General features: G+C 40.1%; 2 protein-coding genes across 2 annotated transcripts in view; both read left to right on the forward strand.

Moving 5' to 3' along the window:
* Positions 1-1,685: 1,685 nt before the first annotated feature.
* Positions 1,686-7,115, forward strand: LOC306809558 (uncharacterized protein). Its single transcript, XM_079321196.1, has 4 exons — positions 1,686-2,045; positions 3,568-3,759; positions 5,244-5,306; positions 6,254-7,115. Exons 2-4 carry the CDS (start codon positions 3,594-3,596, stop codon positions 7,057-7,059), a joined length of 1,035 nt encoding a protein of 344 aa, XP_079177322.1. The 5' UTR covers positions 1,686-2,045; positions 3,568-3,593; the 3' UTR covers positions 7,060-7,115.
* Positions 7,116-8,479: 1,364 nt separating this feature from the next.
* The window catches only part of MIPEP (mitochondrial intermediate peptidase), a 64,491-nt gene continuing 56,449 nt past the window's right edge, over positions 8,480-16,521 (forward strand). Inside the window, exons 1-5 of the mRNA XM_079321074.1 lie at positions 8,480-8,719; positions 11,745-11,918; positions 13,722-13,810; positions 14,827-14,913; positions 15,865-15,928. Of these exons, the coding sequence (XP_079177200.1) occupies positions 8,543-8,719; positions 11,745-11,918; positions 13,722-13,810; positions 14,827-14,913; positions 15,865-15,928 (591 nt within the window). The 5' untranslated portion in view covers positions 8,480-8,542. The remainder of the gene's footprint in view (positions 8,720-11,744; positions 11,919-13,721; positions 13,811-14,826; positions 14,914-15,864; positions 15,929-16,521) is intronic.

Below are 16,521 nucleotides of genomic sequence, written 5' to 3' on the forward strand. Positions count from 1 at the left end.
TCTGTTTACATCATTACATCCTACATTTCTGTTGTGCACCTTGGGTGTGTGTGTGTGTGTGTGTGTGATGGACGCCTGGACAACATTTATCAGAGTCATTTTAATGTTGTAAGCATCCAGAGTGGGGGACCTGCAGTGGCAGCCAAGCCACTCTGTGGACAAGCAGAGGTTGGAAGGTGTCCATCCACATCACTGGAGTCATGTCAGTGAAGTTCAGAAGGGTAGATCTGAGAGGGGAGAGGTCAGCAGAGGAAGGGGTGCCACTGCTCTTCAAGGGCTGATTTTCTCTCCAAACACAAGGTGATATAGGATTCATCAACTCTTTCTCCCCGGGATTTTTTTTCAGGAAATCTGAAACTGCTTAAGAGGAAAGGAGGAGCCCCAGGTGCACCATGACTCCTTCCTATAAGCACACCCAGACTTTAGAGATACTGACTTAGTGAAAAAGTGACTAGAAACTTCTCTGCTAATAATGTGAGGTGTATCTAATTAACCATCATGGTAATTGCTGTCATACTCATCTCCTAACAAAGGTAATTAGCACAGCAATCAATCTGAAAACCCCTTCATCTCCTGCCTTTCAGATGCAATGTTTTTTAAGAGCAAATGATGAACTCTTGCTCCCATGTAATTATTTTCAAATCGTTATTCTGTGATGAGACAAGGCACTAAAAAGCAGCTGAAGGAAACATTTGTCTTTAAGGCTGTTTCTACAGCAGCTTTCTTGGTTGTCTGTTAAAAATGCATCAAACCAGACAAACTGCAGAGTCCATCAAGGTATAGGTAATTAATGAATGACGTTAATTCTAAGTGGCAGGATGGGCTGGTTTTTAATGGCTCAAACTTTTAATTGAGAAAGGAGGCTGAGAAGGCTTAGAAAATTTCAGATGGTGCTTAATGGGTAAAGAGAAAAGAATTGTTCATTGTGGCTCTCGTTTCTTCTCAGCATAGCAGTGAGGTTAATTTGGCTACAGAAGTTCATCAAGCATAGCAGAGAATTGCTGCACGTGGTCCTTCCTTTTCCGCAGAGCGCGGCGGACACGATGTCCCAGGTTCAAGCCAGGGCAACTCAACTCTTGCAGTACTTTGGTGTCGCCACAGGGTGGTGGTGAAGATCTTACCCAAAACTTTGATACGTGCAGAACTCACGTATCACATCTTTGCAGTGTGGTGACACCCTCAGACGTTGTTTGCAGTCACTTGAACCAACGAGGGTGAATTAAGGCCACTTCCTCTAACACATTAACTCGCGTTACTCTGGGTTTTATCCTTCGCTGCTGATGATCAGCATTCAGGAGTTGATGATAAGCTCAGTTGACTTCCACTAGTCCTTAGCAGCAGTTTCAGTTGTTTTAAGAAGACATAGTTAAGAACTGAATTATGGCTTTTTCAAATTATATACCAGTAATATAATTTAGTAGCCCAATAGCTTTGACTATTGCTCAAACAGCTAGATAAGGAGCCTGTTATTACACATGAAAAACCTTGTAGTTCTATTTACTTACTTTAATTCAACCTTGTTACCTCTTTTCCATAATCTCCTAGTAATTGTAATACCACATTCTCAGCATTTAGTTTTTAGTTTTAATTTCCATAGTCTTTGTCTCCAAATCCATTGTAAATTACCTGATTCAAAATGAACTTCATTACATATTTTAGCAGTACAATAATAGTATGACATGCCTTCTATCACACAAATCAAGCAAGCTGTTGGAGGCTAACATTTGTGTGATGTATTTGTACAAAGGAACAGGGGAATCAAAGCCTTATTGATCCATTTTAACATTTCTCTTTCATCTAACAGTGACAAAAGGCAAAGTACAGAACACTTCAACTTAATATTGGAATAAATATAAAGATTCCACTTTAAACCTCTGTTTTAATTATTGAACAGCTCTCAAAATTAATTCACTGACCTTTGAGAATTTAGTGACCAAACAAGTGCTTGTCCTGAAGGCACATAGCAGAGTGTGCATTCCTTTGCATGAAGCTTTTATACTCTGTTTAAAGATGCCCAAGAACACTACAAGTACTAAGTGAACAAGGTAAGAACAAAGGTCCTATATATGTGATGGTGATATTGATGTCAGGTTGAGGTTAGGAGTCTGTGTATGGGGACAACACTGTGTATTCTTTAGGCAAGAAAGGCTTCCCTAGACAACTGGGAATGGGGTTCTCTGTAAGGGGACAAGGACTGTCAGACTTCTCTGATGGGATGCATCATACCCTAACAGCATCATACAGAGCACTTCTTCCTTTTCCACTCTTCTGGAGTCCTTTGATTAGGGCAGCAAGTATTTATATACCTCAGGAGGAGCAAATGTTTTATCTGTCTTCCCCTTTCTTTAGTGCTAACCAGCAGCAGCGGACAAAATGGAATTTTTCTGGTTGGTGATCAAACATCTCTGAGTAAATCCACTGGCAAAGACACCATAAATCATTTCTAATAATGGTTCCAAAATGGGGAACTTTTCTGAACACAGAATAAAAATATTAAGGAACATGTCCCAAAGCTAAAGTCTCACTCTATAAATTAGATCAAGGGTATAATTATTCTTATTGAGGACACACTGCTGTCTCTCTACATGGTACTCATGTGCATTGTTTCATGAGGGTGAGAAATTGTGGTGAAGAGATTAAAGAGAAGACATCAATTTTTAGTTAATGCTAGTCAATATTGCCCAAAAAAAAAATACTCCTCATTAATAAAAGAACCAATTCCAAAGCCAATTGTAAAATTTACTCATACTAATAATCACTTTTACCTGTTTAAGTACTTAACCTATATAACTGAAGCTTCTGTGCATTAGACATTTATAGATATTAATTCCAAATAAAACATGTATTAATTTTGTTGCTATTTGCTTTTTATTCCTCAGTCTAATCTCTTCTCAACGATTGCACTCAATTAAACCAGCTGTGTCCAGGATTAAGTCTTAATGTATTTCAATGGGCCTATATTAAAAGACATTATGTAGGAAAGACTCTCTAGTGAAAAGATAAATATAAGCTGAACTTTTAGTAGCAAAGTTACATGAATTTGCAGTGCCCAGCTAGAGACTTGTTTTTGCCAAAAAACTTACTTGGTCCCTCACACCTTTGCCCTCATCTCACTCTGCTCCAGCTCTAACCCTCCTCTGAGGTCATTCAACTTATTAACCCAGCTGGACACTAATTCGACTGAATAACAATAAAAAACAAAATTAAATTAAAAAGTGATTGCTTTGTGCTGAATTAGGGGGATTTATGGCCTTAGCTCACCTCCCATGGCACCATCCCCTGGGAGATAAAAAGTCACAAGTAGGTGCAGGGAGAAGTGTGGAAAGGAGAATTGTGTAAAGCTAATATCTTAAATGTAGAATGATGCTGTAACTGATATCTCTATTAAATAATTATTTAAAATAGCACTTGGTAGTCTCCAGGACTGTATTTAATGCAATATAGAGATTTATAAATAAAAGAATAGACATGATGAAAACCCATTTCCTTATTTTTCTCCCTCCAGCACCCTGCATTCCTTTGTAAGGTAGACATAGGCAGATGTATTTTTTTCCTTAAACCTTTCAGCCAAAGCCATATAACCTACCTAAAGAATGAAAAGCTGGATTGTACTGCTGGCAATTGTAGTCAGCACAGCAGAAACACAAAACCAGGGCATCTGCACCCAAGGGTATCCTGGCATCCCTGGCAATCCTGGGCACAATGGCGTACCTGGTCGGGATGGACGTGACGGGTCAAAAGGAGACAAGGGAGATGCATGTACTACAATCAGACTGAATGATTTCATATATCAAATGCAAGGATATTCATTCCCAAATTTGTTTATAGTTACTCTGCATGAATGGGATTATTCTGCCTAGTCTTCAGAAAACATTTCAGACATTTGGCATTTACCTGTTTTAAGAAGGAAATATAAATAAAGGCTTAATAATGAAAGCAAGACAGCAAAGGCTATGGAGATGTCAGGTTCATGGGATAAAAACAAAAGAAAGGCTTTACCTTTTGTTATGGGAATATTTTCAAGTCTATTTGAAAATTTTAAAGCCTGCAAACCTACTCCTACTTCTCTAAGATTGAAATTACATTTCTGCAAAGTGCTTCAAGCCCACTAAACAAAAAAAGCAACAACTGATACCTTGTTTAGTGTAGCAGGAAGTATGTAGTGGTAAGAAAATTTCTCTTTCTTATCTAACTTATACGTTTGTAGGACTTGATTCTGTGTATGCCTACTTGCTGTAACTCAAGAGTCACTAGAATAAGTTCAGAAATTGAGACTACTGAACAGCAATGTAGGATTTATGTCTACTCCAGCAGGCTATAATAGAGATTTTTGTGAGATATCAAAGCCAGAGATAATCTCAGCATCCTCAGGCTAATCACCCCATAATACCTTAAGCCTTAGGTTAATGATGGCCCTTGTATCCATGCTGGAATATCAGGGCCAGGTTTGCACAAAGTGATAAATATGCAGGCATATGGACATATAACACTTCATCACCTTTTAAAATATAGTAAGAAACAAGGATTTCCATTAGCATCTTAATAGGCACGCACATTTAATTTCCCTCTTTTTCTGTATGCAGGGTTCCAGAAAGGTCTGAAAAATAGAAAACCTAAAGCTTTCTTATTTTCATTTGTTTTCTAAAGACCTTTCTCAACTCCAATGAGTTATCATAATACCACTGGATTCTGATAAACTCCCCAATTTTTTTCATAAACTCATCTGTTATGAAGACTATACTGATTATTCTTTGAACAAACTGGGGTGAATGTACTATTCTTTATGTAGATACATCTTTGTGGTTTAATACATGAGAATTAATTCTGTTCCTTACCAAGTCAATGAAATTTTAGCAGATGCTGGGATATGCCCAATGTGCAGGAAACTGCTAAAGAACTATTCTCTGGTCCATATGACTGAAGAGCTACTCCTGGATTATGAGTACAACCAAACTGTCTACTCTGTTTTTCTTCTTTTGCTACATTCAGGATGTATGCAGTTATTTGATAATGGAATTCTTGGTCTTCACCCAAAAAGCACCATCCTCAAGCAGAGTTTCTCTGCTCATTGTCAATCTCTCCATAAGATAAAAGCACCAGCAGTGGCAGACACCAAAAGTCAGGAATAAGGATATGCTTTACATTACTGTTTGGCCAGGCTTGAAGAGGAAGGATTAAAGACGGACTCTCAAATTTTCTGATAATTTGTTTAATGAAAATCTGTGCTTTTATTTCTGTGCTAGGTGAACCAGGAGTTCCTGGCAGTCGGGGAAAAGATGGAGTCAATGGAGAGAAAGGTGAACGAGGTCAGAGAAGTGTTTCAATTTAAAATTTGTCTATGAACTGCTGCCCTTGTGTTTGTGAATTCATCATACAGTCTTATCTATTTTAAATTCTCTCATTTCTCAATTGAGAACAACAAACTGTACAAAAAGCATTGTTCCTAGCATAAGAAGCCAAAGGCTGCTCAGCAGAATTGATCAGCTTCTTTTCCTGATGCATTGAGCCTATGTTCTCTATGGAGTCCTTTGTGTATCAACTGCTAAAGTGCCTTTCACATCATGAGATCTTCACCTTCAAAACCTTGTGCAGCAACCAGAGCAGCTTTGAAGGCTTTGATCTTCAGATCAATGGTGGATGAAAGATAAATAAAGCGTAGGGTGGCATGTAACCAGGACAAAACCCCTTTAGTTGCGCCACAGTAGCCATCTATGTAACCCAAGAAAAGTAGAAATTATACATAGAAATTATAGAAACATCATGTAGGAATTATAGAAACCTGTGGTAAGCAAGTTCAGGGTGTTGTAAATAAACTCCCTTCTTCTTCCTCTGATTAAATTGTGAACCCTCTCACCCATTTTGTACACCAAAGACTATACAAAAGTGTGGACAGATGCTGCTTTTGTATGAGATGATGTGAGCTGTCAATGTTATCATCAGCCCATAGACACCTTCCTTTCTTAGAGCTGATTCTTGCCACTGCCAGTCGGAGTACCTGTTTTCTAACAAAATAACAGGCTCTTCAGACATTATGCTCATCCTGCACTTAAATGTATGACAAACTCTGTGTACACTGAGCACAGTGGAGAGGCACACCTGCACATAGGTCTCCTCATGATGAAACTCAATTTGTACCTTGCAGTGGAGGATCACAAGAAATTTGTGGAGTTGTTTTGTTCCGTTTTTATTAATTTTTGTTTCTTTTTTTTTTTTCTTTTTTCTTTTTTTTTTTTTTTCTTTTTTTCTCCTCTAGGGACCAATGGCACTGTTGAAGAGAAGGGGAACAAAGGAGATAAAGGAGAAAGAGGACCACCTGGGAAACTGGGACCAAAAGGATTTACAGGATCAGTGGGTTACAAAGGTCAGAAGGGAGAGCTGGGACTGCAAGGACCAAAGGGGCTAAAAGGAGACATTGGACCCATAGGGCCAAAAGGGACAAAGGGTGAAATTGGCCATCCTGGAAGAGTCGGTTTCCCAGGGCCGATTGGCCCGATTGGCAATCCAGGTCCTAAAGGTAATACTGGAGGTATAGGGCCACAGGGTAATCCAGGAGTTCAGGGGGAAAGAGGCTTGAAAGGAGACAGAGGAGACAAGGGCAATGTAGGTGCCCCAGGTGTCCTGCCAAGGAGCGCTTTCAGCGTTGGCCTTACAGCCAACACCAAGTTTCCCCCTCCGAATCGCCCGATCAAGTTTGACAAGGTGCTGTATAACAGCCTGAATGACTTCAACTCAGCCACTGGCAAGTTCACCTGCAGACACCCCGGTGTTTACTACTTCACCTACCACATCACCGTCTACTCAAGGAACGTGCGGGTAGCTCTGGTGAAGAACGGCATCAAGATGCTGCACACGGTGGACAGGTACCAGAGCGGAGAGGACCAGGCCTCGGGAGCCGCCATCCTGGAGCTGCAGGGAGGAGACGAGGTGTGGCTGCAGGCCCACCAAGGAGAGGCTTTCAACGGGCTGTATGCAGATGGGGATGATGACACCACCTTCTCTGGGTTCCTCCTGTTTGGCACCGCTGACCCACTGGAGCCACCGCTGCTGCCCGTCCTGTAACTCCACGTTATCCCTGAGTGCTGCGTGCCTGTGCCCTTCCGCCCTCCCTATGAAAGCTGCTGGACAATTTCTACTGGATTCAGCAGGAAATGGTTGGTGTCAGGAACAGCTTCTGCACAGAGGACAACTCTTCAGAATCTACAGCGCTGGGCGTGTAGTATGCTTAACACATTAGTGGCTTGGTGACTTACTGTAGGCATTCACAGGGGTGTGTACCCCAGTTCTGAGGAACAAATTTTAAAACAAAGCAGGATGAAATAAAAGACAAAAGTTTCAGAATTATGTAGTGTGGGACATTTTGTATAAACAAGAAGCAACAGTTACTTCCAAGCCAGTTTATATCTCCCAGTGTGACATGTGTAGATGGACTTGAAACTTGGTTAGTTTGCATCCAAACACTTTAAAATAGTTTTTAAAGTTGAAATTAGTGCAGTTTGATACCTCTACAGAAGCTGCTTGTTGTGTGGCCCAAGCAAGTTTCATTGTTTCATTTGCAGCTTTTAAATATGGTTCTTTACTCTCTGTACAGTCACAGGTCTGAAATGAAACAGAATGGAATGATAGGAGGAAGTGCCATGTGAATTCTCTGATGTGGGCTGTGCAAAAACACAGCCTAAAGCTGCTGTACTTCAGAATCAGCAGGTGCAAAACACATTATCCCAGATTAAAGATAACACTTAATCAACACTGAACCAGCCATGCCAGAGAACTAACTTATCAAGAGATATTTCCTCTGCCATTAAACATTAAATCTGACATTTTTCCCCCAAATTTTCTTTTTCTTCCTTTTCTTCTAAAACTCAAAAATATATTAAAAAAAAAAAAAAAGAAAAAAAGAAAAGAAAAAAAAAAGAAAGGAAAATAGTGGAAATGCAGCGTTGGGAGCGTAAGGCCTGGCTTCCCACTACACCTCAGGGTACCAGGGGAATGTGGGCATGTTCCCGCAGTACGGAAAGGGCACGGTGCTTAATTCAGGAGGAACAGCTGCACTTCTCAAATGACACCGAGGGAGATAGAAGGGCACTCAGGCGGAGGAAAGGGCTCTGGCAATCTTTCAGCAAGACGAAGCTCTTTCCCGTAAGCCACATGCCGCAAGTTTGTATCACGGAAACATCCAGACCGAAAAACTGCTTTAAAAGGGCCTTAGGTTTAACTAGAGAATGTGTAGGACAGGTATCAGCAAGGCAGAGGCCCCGGTGCGGCCGGGTCGGGCGCTGTGGGCCAGGAAGCGGGACAGTGCTGAGAGCCGGGATAGAGCTGCCCGGCGGGAAGCGGGGCAGGCCGTGCAGTGCTGAGAGCCGGGGCAGTGCTGAGAGCCGGGGCAGGGCTGAGAGCCGGGCACTGAGGTGTTCCGGAGCCCGGAACTCCGCCTCGCTCCGCCTCTTGCTGCCGCTCCTCCCCTCGGCGCGGACGCGCGGAGGCCGCGGCTGTGCCGGGCCCGCTGCGCTGCGCTCCGCTCCCCCGCGCTGTGCCGTGCAGTGCCATGCTGGGCGGCTGCCGGCGGGCGCTGCCCGCGGCGCTGGGCCGGGCGCTGCGGGGCCGGGCGGCGGGGCAGGGCGGCCGGGCCGTCAGCACCAGCTGGTGCCCCGTGGGCACCGCCTTCGACGCGAGGCAGCAGCAGCAGCAGCCGCTGCGCGGCGGCGCGGCGGGCAGGGACACGGTGAGCGGCGGGGCGGGAGGGCCGGGCCTGCTGCGGCGGGAGGCCAGCCTCGTGCTTCGCTCTCTTTGCCTGAACCGTTTTAAGGGACCTTTTTTTGGGGGCAAGCCTTGTCTTGTGTGTAATTTTTTAAATAAGAGTTTATATTGGTTCTAGCAAACCCAAACGTTGTGGATTTTGGAAGCAGAAGCGTTTGACAGTGGTGGCTTTGTGCGTGGGAACGCTCTGAGCCGCAGAGGTGCCGTGTGTCCATAAAGCGATATTGCCCCTTCCATTGCCTGTCGCTGCCTCCCTGCCCTGGCTGTGCCGGCAGGCAGGTGTTGGTGCCGCTGCCCTCGGACAGTGCTTCGGGGCGGCCACGCTGCTCGCATCCTCTTCCTGGGCGTTATTCTTGACGTTCTGCCTGCAGCAGAAAAAAATAATAATAAAAAGTGTGTTTGGGGGGGATTTCTTGGCTGATATGGTGACAGTTGGGTTTTCTGGTGCGTTTCTTTTTAGGGTGAGTCAGGGACGTTTGTTAGTGTGCGTTCAGGGAATCAGCAGGCTCCCGGAGAGGGCAACATTGGCACAGCGCACACAGAATAGGTGCAGCTGCAAAATCCAGGTGTTTGCCTGCTGACTCAGCTGTTCCTGCCATGGTGTGCCCAGCCTGCTGGAGCTGTTGAACTTTGGGTTTTAGAGAGGACAAATCTGACCTCTGTTGATAATCTGGCACTTGCTTGGGAAACCTTTCTTCAGGTCCTCATGACTCTGCATGCACTGGTTTAAGTCTTGCTTCAGGAAATAATCCATGTAAATATTGTCCATTTGGCTGATCTAGGAAATGTGTTCCATATTATTCACTTGGCCCACAGTTCTTTTGGAATAGAGGTGTGTATTTCAGGCTCACAAAGAGGCTGTTCTAGGTGGGATGTATATGCTGAGACCAAGCCAGTGCAGAAGTGCTTCAGCCATGCAGCCAATGCCATTAAAGAACAGAGAAAACTGCACCAGGCCTCATCTTTTTTATCTTTTGTAATTTAAAAATTTTTATGTTAAACTTGATACCATGTGTAAGAGGAGTTCCATGGCTAATTTATTTGTAAGAGGAGATACATTCTGGTCACAGAGCACTAGATACGCAGGAAGAGCTCACTTGGGAGGGTGGGTGATGATGTAGGGCAGCAGAAAGACCTCGAATCTGTCAGGGATATTGCAGGACACTGCATCCTCTGGCTGAGGATCTGAGTGAAGGAGCAATCTTGCATGTCTTACACAGCAAACATTACTCATGAGTGCTGTGATACAAGTGTATTTATGTTTGTGTACATACATCTATAGAAATAAAAATGCCTTTTTCAGTATTCACTTCAGTCCAGGTCCTGTTCCCAAATAATAAATTTGGGAACATGGTGTTAGGAAAGGTATTCTTTCTTTAGCAGAAAAAGGTGATTTTTAGCAACAGTGACAAGAACAAAGTAGGAAAAAGCAATGCAAAGTGTTCCAGATGCATACATGAAGGTTTGCTTTTGCTTTGGAATATCTATTTGTACAGATGAGCTGTCAATTTGTACCTTCTTGTTTTATTTGGATAAATACTAGCAAGCTATATGCAAACCTGCAGCTGACTGCTGTAATACAAAGAGTTTGCAGAAAGTGGGTTATAAACTGACTGGACTGCAGATTTGAAAATCCAGATTGTGATTTTTAGATATTGAGATTGAATTTGGGAAGGGGTAGATGTGATGTGAAGTCACATACCTTTCACTGTTTGATGCTGTAGGCAGGAGGTGAGGAGATGCTCATATTGTAGTTGGGCAGTTGCAAAGGGAGTGTATTGCTTGAAGAGATGTTGCTTTAACTCAAGTGAAAATAAGGAATTATTAGGATAAGGTTTTTCACTCAGAGGGTGTTTGAGCAGTGGAACAGCTCCCCAGGTAAGTGATCACAGCACCAAGCCTGACAGAGCTCAAGAAGTGTTTGGTCAATGCACTCAGGCCCGTGGTGTGACTCTGGGGACAGTCCAGTGCAGGGCCAGGAACTGGACTTCACTGATCCTTTTGGGCCCCTTCTGTCACGTGCAATGAAGCACAAAACTTTTCCAAACAGTGTTAAAATTATAATATAAAAGCATATCTTTAATTGAAAGTATTCAAGGTGCACAACATGGTGATAGGTATATGTGATACAGTAGTCCTACAATTTTTACAAGGTTAGTTGGTTAGTGTACCTATCAATATATCCAGTTAGAAAAGCAGTTGGATTAGATGATTTCTCCCCTGAGTTCAGCCCCATTGGAGCCCCTCTACCCTCCCCAATCTTCTAGCTCTAAATTTTGTTATGTCTATGATATACGGTGCAAGATAAAGTGTCCTTGCTAAACTAACGGGCAAGACTAAACAGAATTTCAAGAATGCATCAATAGGAGTTTGTTAACTGTGAGAAAAGGAGCTGGAAAAGTACTAGAAGTTGTGACTATGTATTAACAGTCTACAAAGTCTACAAATACATGAAGAATACATAAAACCCAAAAATCTTTAGACATCACTTTCAACTTAGGGGATTCTTTGATTCTTTGAAGTCTTTTTCCTTTTGTAGATCTGCACTGTGGAACTTCTTTATCTGATCGCATTAGTAATTTTGTTTCATCAGTGGTAGAATGTCTCTAAATCTCTTCCACAAATGCAGAACACAAGTGCCATCTGCATTTACTCTGCACAAAGAAGTGTGTTTACCTTGCCCTGTGGGACAGGGCCTGGCTTGATAGGAACTTTAGGAATAAACCTGTTCATTCCACAAACATTTTCAGTTGTTGTTGATTGTTCCTTTAAGGTCTGCTTCCAGTATTGGGGGCTAATTTAGTGAGCCTGAGACAATTGTCCTGTTGCCTGCAATCTCTTGGTATGTGGTTCTGCTGGCCAGTGAAATGTTACAATATGCTAGCTAGGGTCATTTTGGTAAAATTCTGTAGTGATAATTCAGTCTTGAAACAAAGGTGCAGAAATCAGAGGGCAATAATGATGTGTTTTCACTGTGTTTTGCACTACAGGGTCTCTTTGGTGTTCCAGAACTGAACTGTCCTGAAGGATTTCAAGAAGCACAAAATAAAGCACTGCAAGAATCGGAAGAACTTGTCCAGAAGGCATGTTCAACACCACCTGGGCCAGAGACTGTAATGATCTTTGATCAGCTTTCAGATAGCCTGTGCAGAGTAGCAGACTTGGTATGTTGCTTTTTTAATTTTTGCATCAATACTTTTAAACTGACTGAGCTTACACCATGTTCCATTTTATGATTTTCTGCACTACAGTAAATAGCAGAGCAGCTCCATGAAGTTTTATGTTAAGGCAGAAAATTAAATTGATTGAAAGTGAATTACAAAGGCTTTTACCAAATGATAGCTAAGTACAAATCCTGTCAAACTGTCCAGTTATTTTTAAGACAGATGCAAAAATAGTATAGAAGCCACAACAAGAAAAACAAAATCAAAATCGTACTTGTGTTTCTGCTGCAATATTAATACATAAGCTCTTCAGCATCACTTACATTATGATTTCAGAGTTAAAGTTGTGGTGGCAATGCACTTGTTTTAAGTTACGATCATTTGTAGGTGAAAGTCCACAAAGAACTTTCAAACTAAAGGCAGCAGGTGAAACTCAACAGTATCACTTTTTAATTAACATGAGAAAAAGGCAGCAATTTCTTAGATTGTAGTTTTTGTGGTCCACAGATTCAGAGTACTTGGTCTGATATTCTGCATCAAAACATTTTATGTTTAATAGAGCATTTCATGTTGCTCCCTGGAAGTTTGCCCAAAGTATATCTTTCACCAAAGCATCATTCTTTGGTTGAAGGAAGCAGAACCAACCTTCATACTGAAATCAGTTCTTAGTGAACAGGTCACTGAGTTTTTTGAGGACTCTTGTGTTTTCACATTTAAATGTCTCTGTGTGTTTTCAGTTCTCCAGTCTTGTTTCTTATTCTTTTGTAGATTTAAGACATCTTTTGTGCCAGGCACTTTTTCCTTCTGAAGTTATTTACAAGCTCTGTCAAGTCACTAGTTCTTACGTTTCGTGTAGACTATGCCTAATTCTGCCTAATCAATCAATACTGAGTGAAACATTAGTATCAGAATTCAATGGTGATAGTTTTGTATCAGTTTGCTGAGTTAAAAGTATGTTCTTTGTACTAAATTCAGGCTTTTTGTATTCACAGAGTCACAGCTTACAGAGCTGTCTGGAAGTTATTTGATGATTTTTATCTGTTATTTGGAATTTTGATATCTGCCATTCATCACCTTTTCTATTAGTATTATAGAGAACTTTAAAAAGGAATTCTAAGAAGTAAAAATTTTAAGTGTTTAACATGTCTAAGGCTGCCTTTTCAATCAAACTGCAATATATGCTATCAGCTTTATACTGTTAGCTTGTTGCATGTACTTTCTGTAAAATTGTGCTTAATGTCTTCAATATATTCCTAGACTTTAAATATATTCCTAATCTTTTAAGTCTATAATTTCAATGGTAAAGCCACCAGGAATTCATGTCAACAGTCCTGGTAGCCCCTAGAGCCCAAGCCCCTTTTAGCATCCTTCTAGACTTATGAATCTCCTGAAGTATTTGGAGATTTATAAAAAAATCAGTGTTTCTTCCTATTAGGAATTATGCACATTTGATGGTGTGCTTTCCTTTTAACTAGAAAATTTAGTTTTAAAAATTTTTTGTGTGTTGGAGTAGCTCTGTGTTGTAAGGACTCTAAGATACATACTACTTAAAATGTTTTAAGAAATGTGTGAATTAATGGTGTTTATTGGAAAGACACAGAAAACCACTGTGTGATTTAATAATTGTTGGCAATTTTTTTCCAATCAGCTTTATGTTTTAGACAGAAAAAAACAACTTCTACAAAAGGATTGCATAGAACTATAGAAATAATATAAATGGAACTACTTAAATGCAATTTATTTATAAAGCAGGATTTTTTTTTTGTCTTTTTGCCTCACTGTTTTCTTCTTCTACTGTGTCAGGCTGATTTTGTAAAAGTTGCCCACCCTGATTTTGCATTCAGAGAGGCTGCCGAAGAAGCTTGCAGGAACATCGGTACTGTGGTAGAGAAGTATGTTTTCTTTTTTTTTTTTTTTTCTTTCCTATTTCCATATGCAGCTTTAAAAATTACTGGATGACCATCTATGAAAGCAGCAATGAAAAAAAGTCTTTGCATATGGGTACAAAGTATCAGTCTTCTGTTACAGATATTTAAGGGTTTCATATTGCTACAGTATTTCATGTAAGGTTTTTCTATTTTAGTTGCAGTTTGACTCCCTGTTCACTGAAGCCCATCAAAGGCTGAAGTGACATTTTTTCTAGGACTTGTGACAATGCTCTAGTGGTTGTAAAGTTTATGTACAAAATGATTGAAAGTGGATTTCTCAATATTTTGTTTAAGCACGCTTTGATTAAGCACACCATGTATAACAATGTGACTTTAATAGCTGAATACCACTTCAGATAATAAATTTGTGGAAAGAAGAAATTCTTCACATATTATCTTGAGGTAAACTGTTGTGTGCATGTGTTTCACTACTCACTGTATCCCACCTGGGAGTGTGGGATAACATGCCAACAAATCTGGTGGACACACTGTTATCTGCATGGGGACAGTGCTTGGTGTGTGGAAATGTTCTGGGAGTAGTAAGTTCTTAGTCTATCCCAGTGGCAGTCACAGCACATTTTTCTGATGGCAAATTTGAACATAGGTTTTCCTTTAATGGAGTCCTTTCAAAGTAAGGATTACAAAACCATTCTCCCACCTTTATGCTCTCACCAGGTTTATCTTAGTTTGTAAAAAAATAATCTGTCAGTGTTAGACTTGCTCATATTGCCAAACAATACCGTCCCAAAGTATTTTTCTGTCAGATGCACAAGACCTGTTTCCATACTGGTTTGTCCACACATGCTCCATAGAAATTTTCTGGTTTTTAACTGTGATTGTGAACCAGAAAGCATTTTGAAAATACAGTGCTTAGCTTTTAATGTTGTTTCACTAAAAACTGCCTTTGAATGAGTAATACCAAGCAACTGAAATGTTAGTCTGTTGCTAATGCATGGTTCTTTTACTCTGTATCTTTTCAGATTAAATACAGATGTTGAACTGTGTCAGAGTCTGAGACGTCTGCTAGCTGATGAAACTGTAATGAGTTCCTTAGATCCAGAAACCAGGTACTTGTTAATGCTTATAGATCTTTATAGATTATAAATAGAAACTTGTAGATTTAGATTCTTAGATGGTATATATTGTTCCTTATATTTTGTGTTTTCTTACATTAATAAATGCAACTTTTGGAAAAACAATCCACATCACCGTAATTAATCTATTAGTCACTACCAAATTACCTGCAGAGGAGTTAGAAAGTTTGTAATTGTATAATCTTGGAGAATGTCTGTGACTGTAGAGCACAAGATATATTTATGCTGAATAACTGAGATCTTGCAAGAACAAAAAAATGGAAACTTAAGATTTTATTCAATAATATTTTTAAATTCAAATTATATACTGTACTGTGGTATAGAACTAAATGTTTTTAGGAACAAAATTAGGGAACAGACTATATAACTTGATTTCACTTTATAGAAGTTTATTTATATTTTTCAAAATTGGGTTAGTAGTATATTTATTAAAAGCTTATTCTATGATTACTGTAATAGGTTTTATTATCTGTTTATGCAATTATAGTTTTGAATTATTTATTCACTGATATGGTTAGACAAGCTTAATGTATAAGTTATTTCCTTCTTCCACCATGATCAAGGATGTTAGATTTGGAAAGGTATTTTTCTGATGTTAGGATAAATGAAGTGTGAAAGGAAATTAGAATGGTAATTTGCACAAATTGGTTGAACATCTAGATTAAGGTACTGAAATTACTTTGAAGGATATTTTCAAAGCAGATGACTGAACTAAAAACAAAGGACAAATTGTTTCTCACGAGTAAATTGTTAAGGATTTAAAACATAGGAAATCTTTGTCCCTAATAAAAACATTCATATAACTGTGGCATTATTCTCTGTGAAAGGCATAAAACATAAATAACTACTAAAGGCAAAATCTGTTAAGAAATTATGCTTACTATCAAATGAGGCTGTTTTAACAGGGATTTACTGTATTTTTAGGCGAGTGGCAGAACTTTTTATGTTTGATTTTGAGATCAGTGGCATTCATTTGGATGAAGAAAAGGTAATTTCTGGCTACAATGTATGAACAGAAATTTGTCTACAAAAGACCAGATGATGAAACATATGGGACATGAAATCACGTGATTCTGGGTCCGTTTGTCCTGTGTAGAAATTTGTTGCCTTAGAAGTGATGAATTTTGTATATTTTAAATCACTTCTAAAGACAGTTTTTAGATGGTTGTTCTCCCTGGTTTGGTCCTCATCATTCCTTTCTGTTCTGAGGAGTTATAAGCAGGCCCTGAGATGCTATTTTCTTTCTTTGGTGTCTGCATCAGATATTTAAAATGGCTACCAGTTGTCAGAACAATATAAATACAGAGAGGGAAAAGCAGCACTCCATGCACCTTAATGACAGGGTAATCAAATGGGATGTGTTAGAAGGGATCATGTGTGTGTCCAGGCACTCCTGGGGTGCTCACATAACCAGAAGTCGTGAATCTTTTTCAAAATTGAATATCTGGGCATGATCTGATTACTTGTATTGGAGCTTTTACATACTTTTTGCATGTATGTACTTTGCACTTTAGTTAGTGATGGATTTTCCAAACCCAGCAGCTTACACCATGCTTTGTGGTATGAATAATCTATCTATTC

The sequence above is a fragment of the Erithacus rubecula genome (genome assembly GCF_903797595.1).
Source record: "Erithacus rubecula genome assembly, chromosome: 1".
Taxonomy (NCBI): Eukaryota; Metazoa; Chordata; class Aves; order Passeriformes; family Muscicapidae; genus Erithacus; species Erithacus rubecula.

Bases quoted from the DNA above. Each gene is read 5' to 3' on its own strand.
- LOC306809558 (XM_079321196.1), top strand. From the start codon at position 3,594: ATGAAAAGCTGGATTGTACTGCTGGCAATTGTAGTCAGCACAGCAGAA. The intron at 3,760-5,243 runs GTACTACAATCA...TTTCTGTGCTAG, and splicing joins AGGAGACAAGGGAGATGCAT to GTGAACCAGGAGTTCCTGGC. The intron at 5,307-6,253 runs GTCAGAGAAGTG...TTTCTCCTCTAG, and splicing joins TGGAGAGAAAGGTGAACGAG to GGACCAATGGCACTGTTGAA.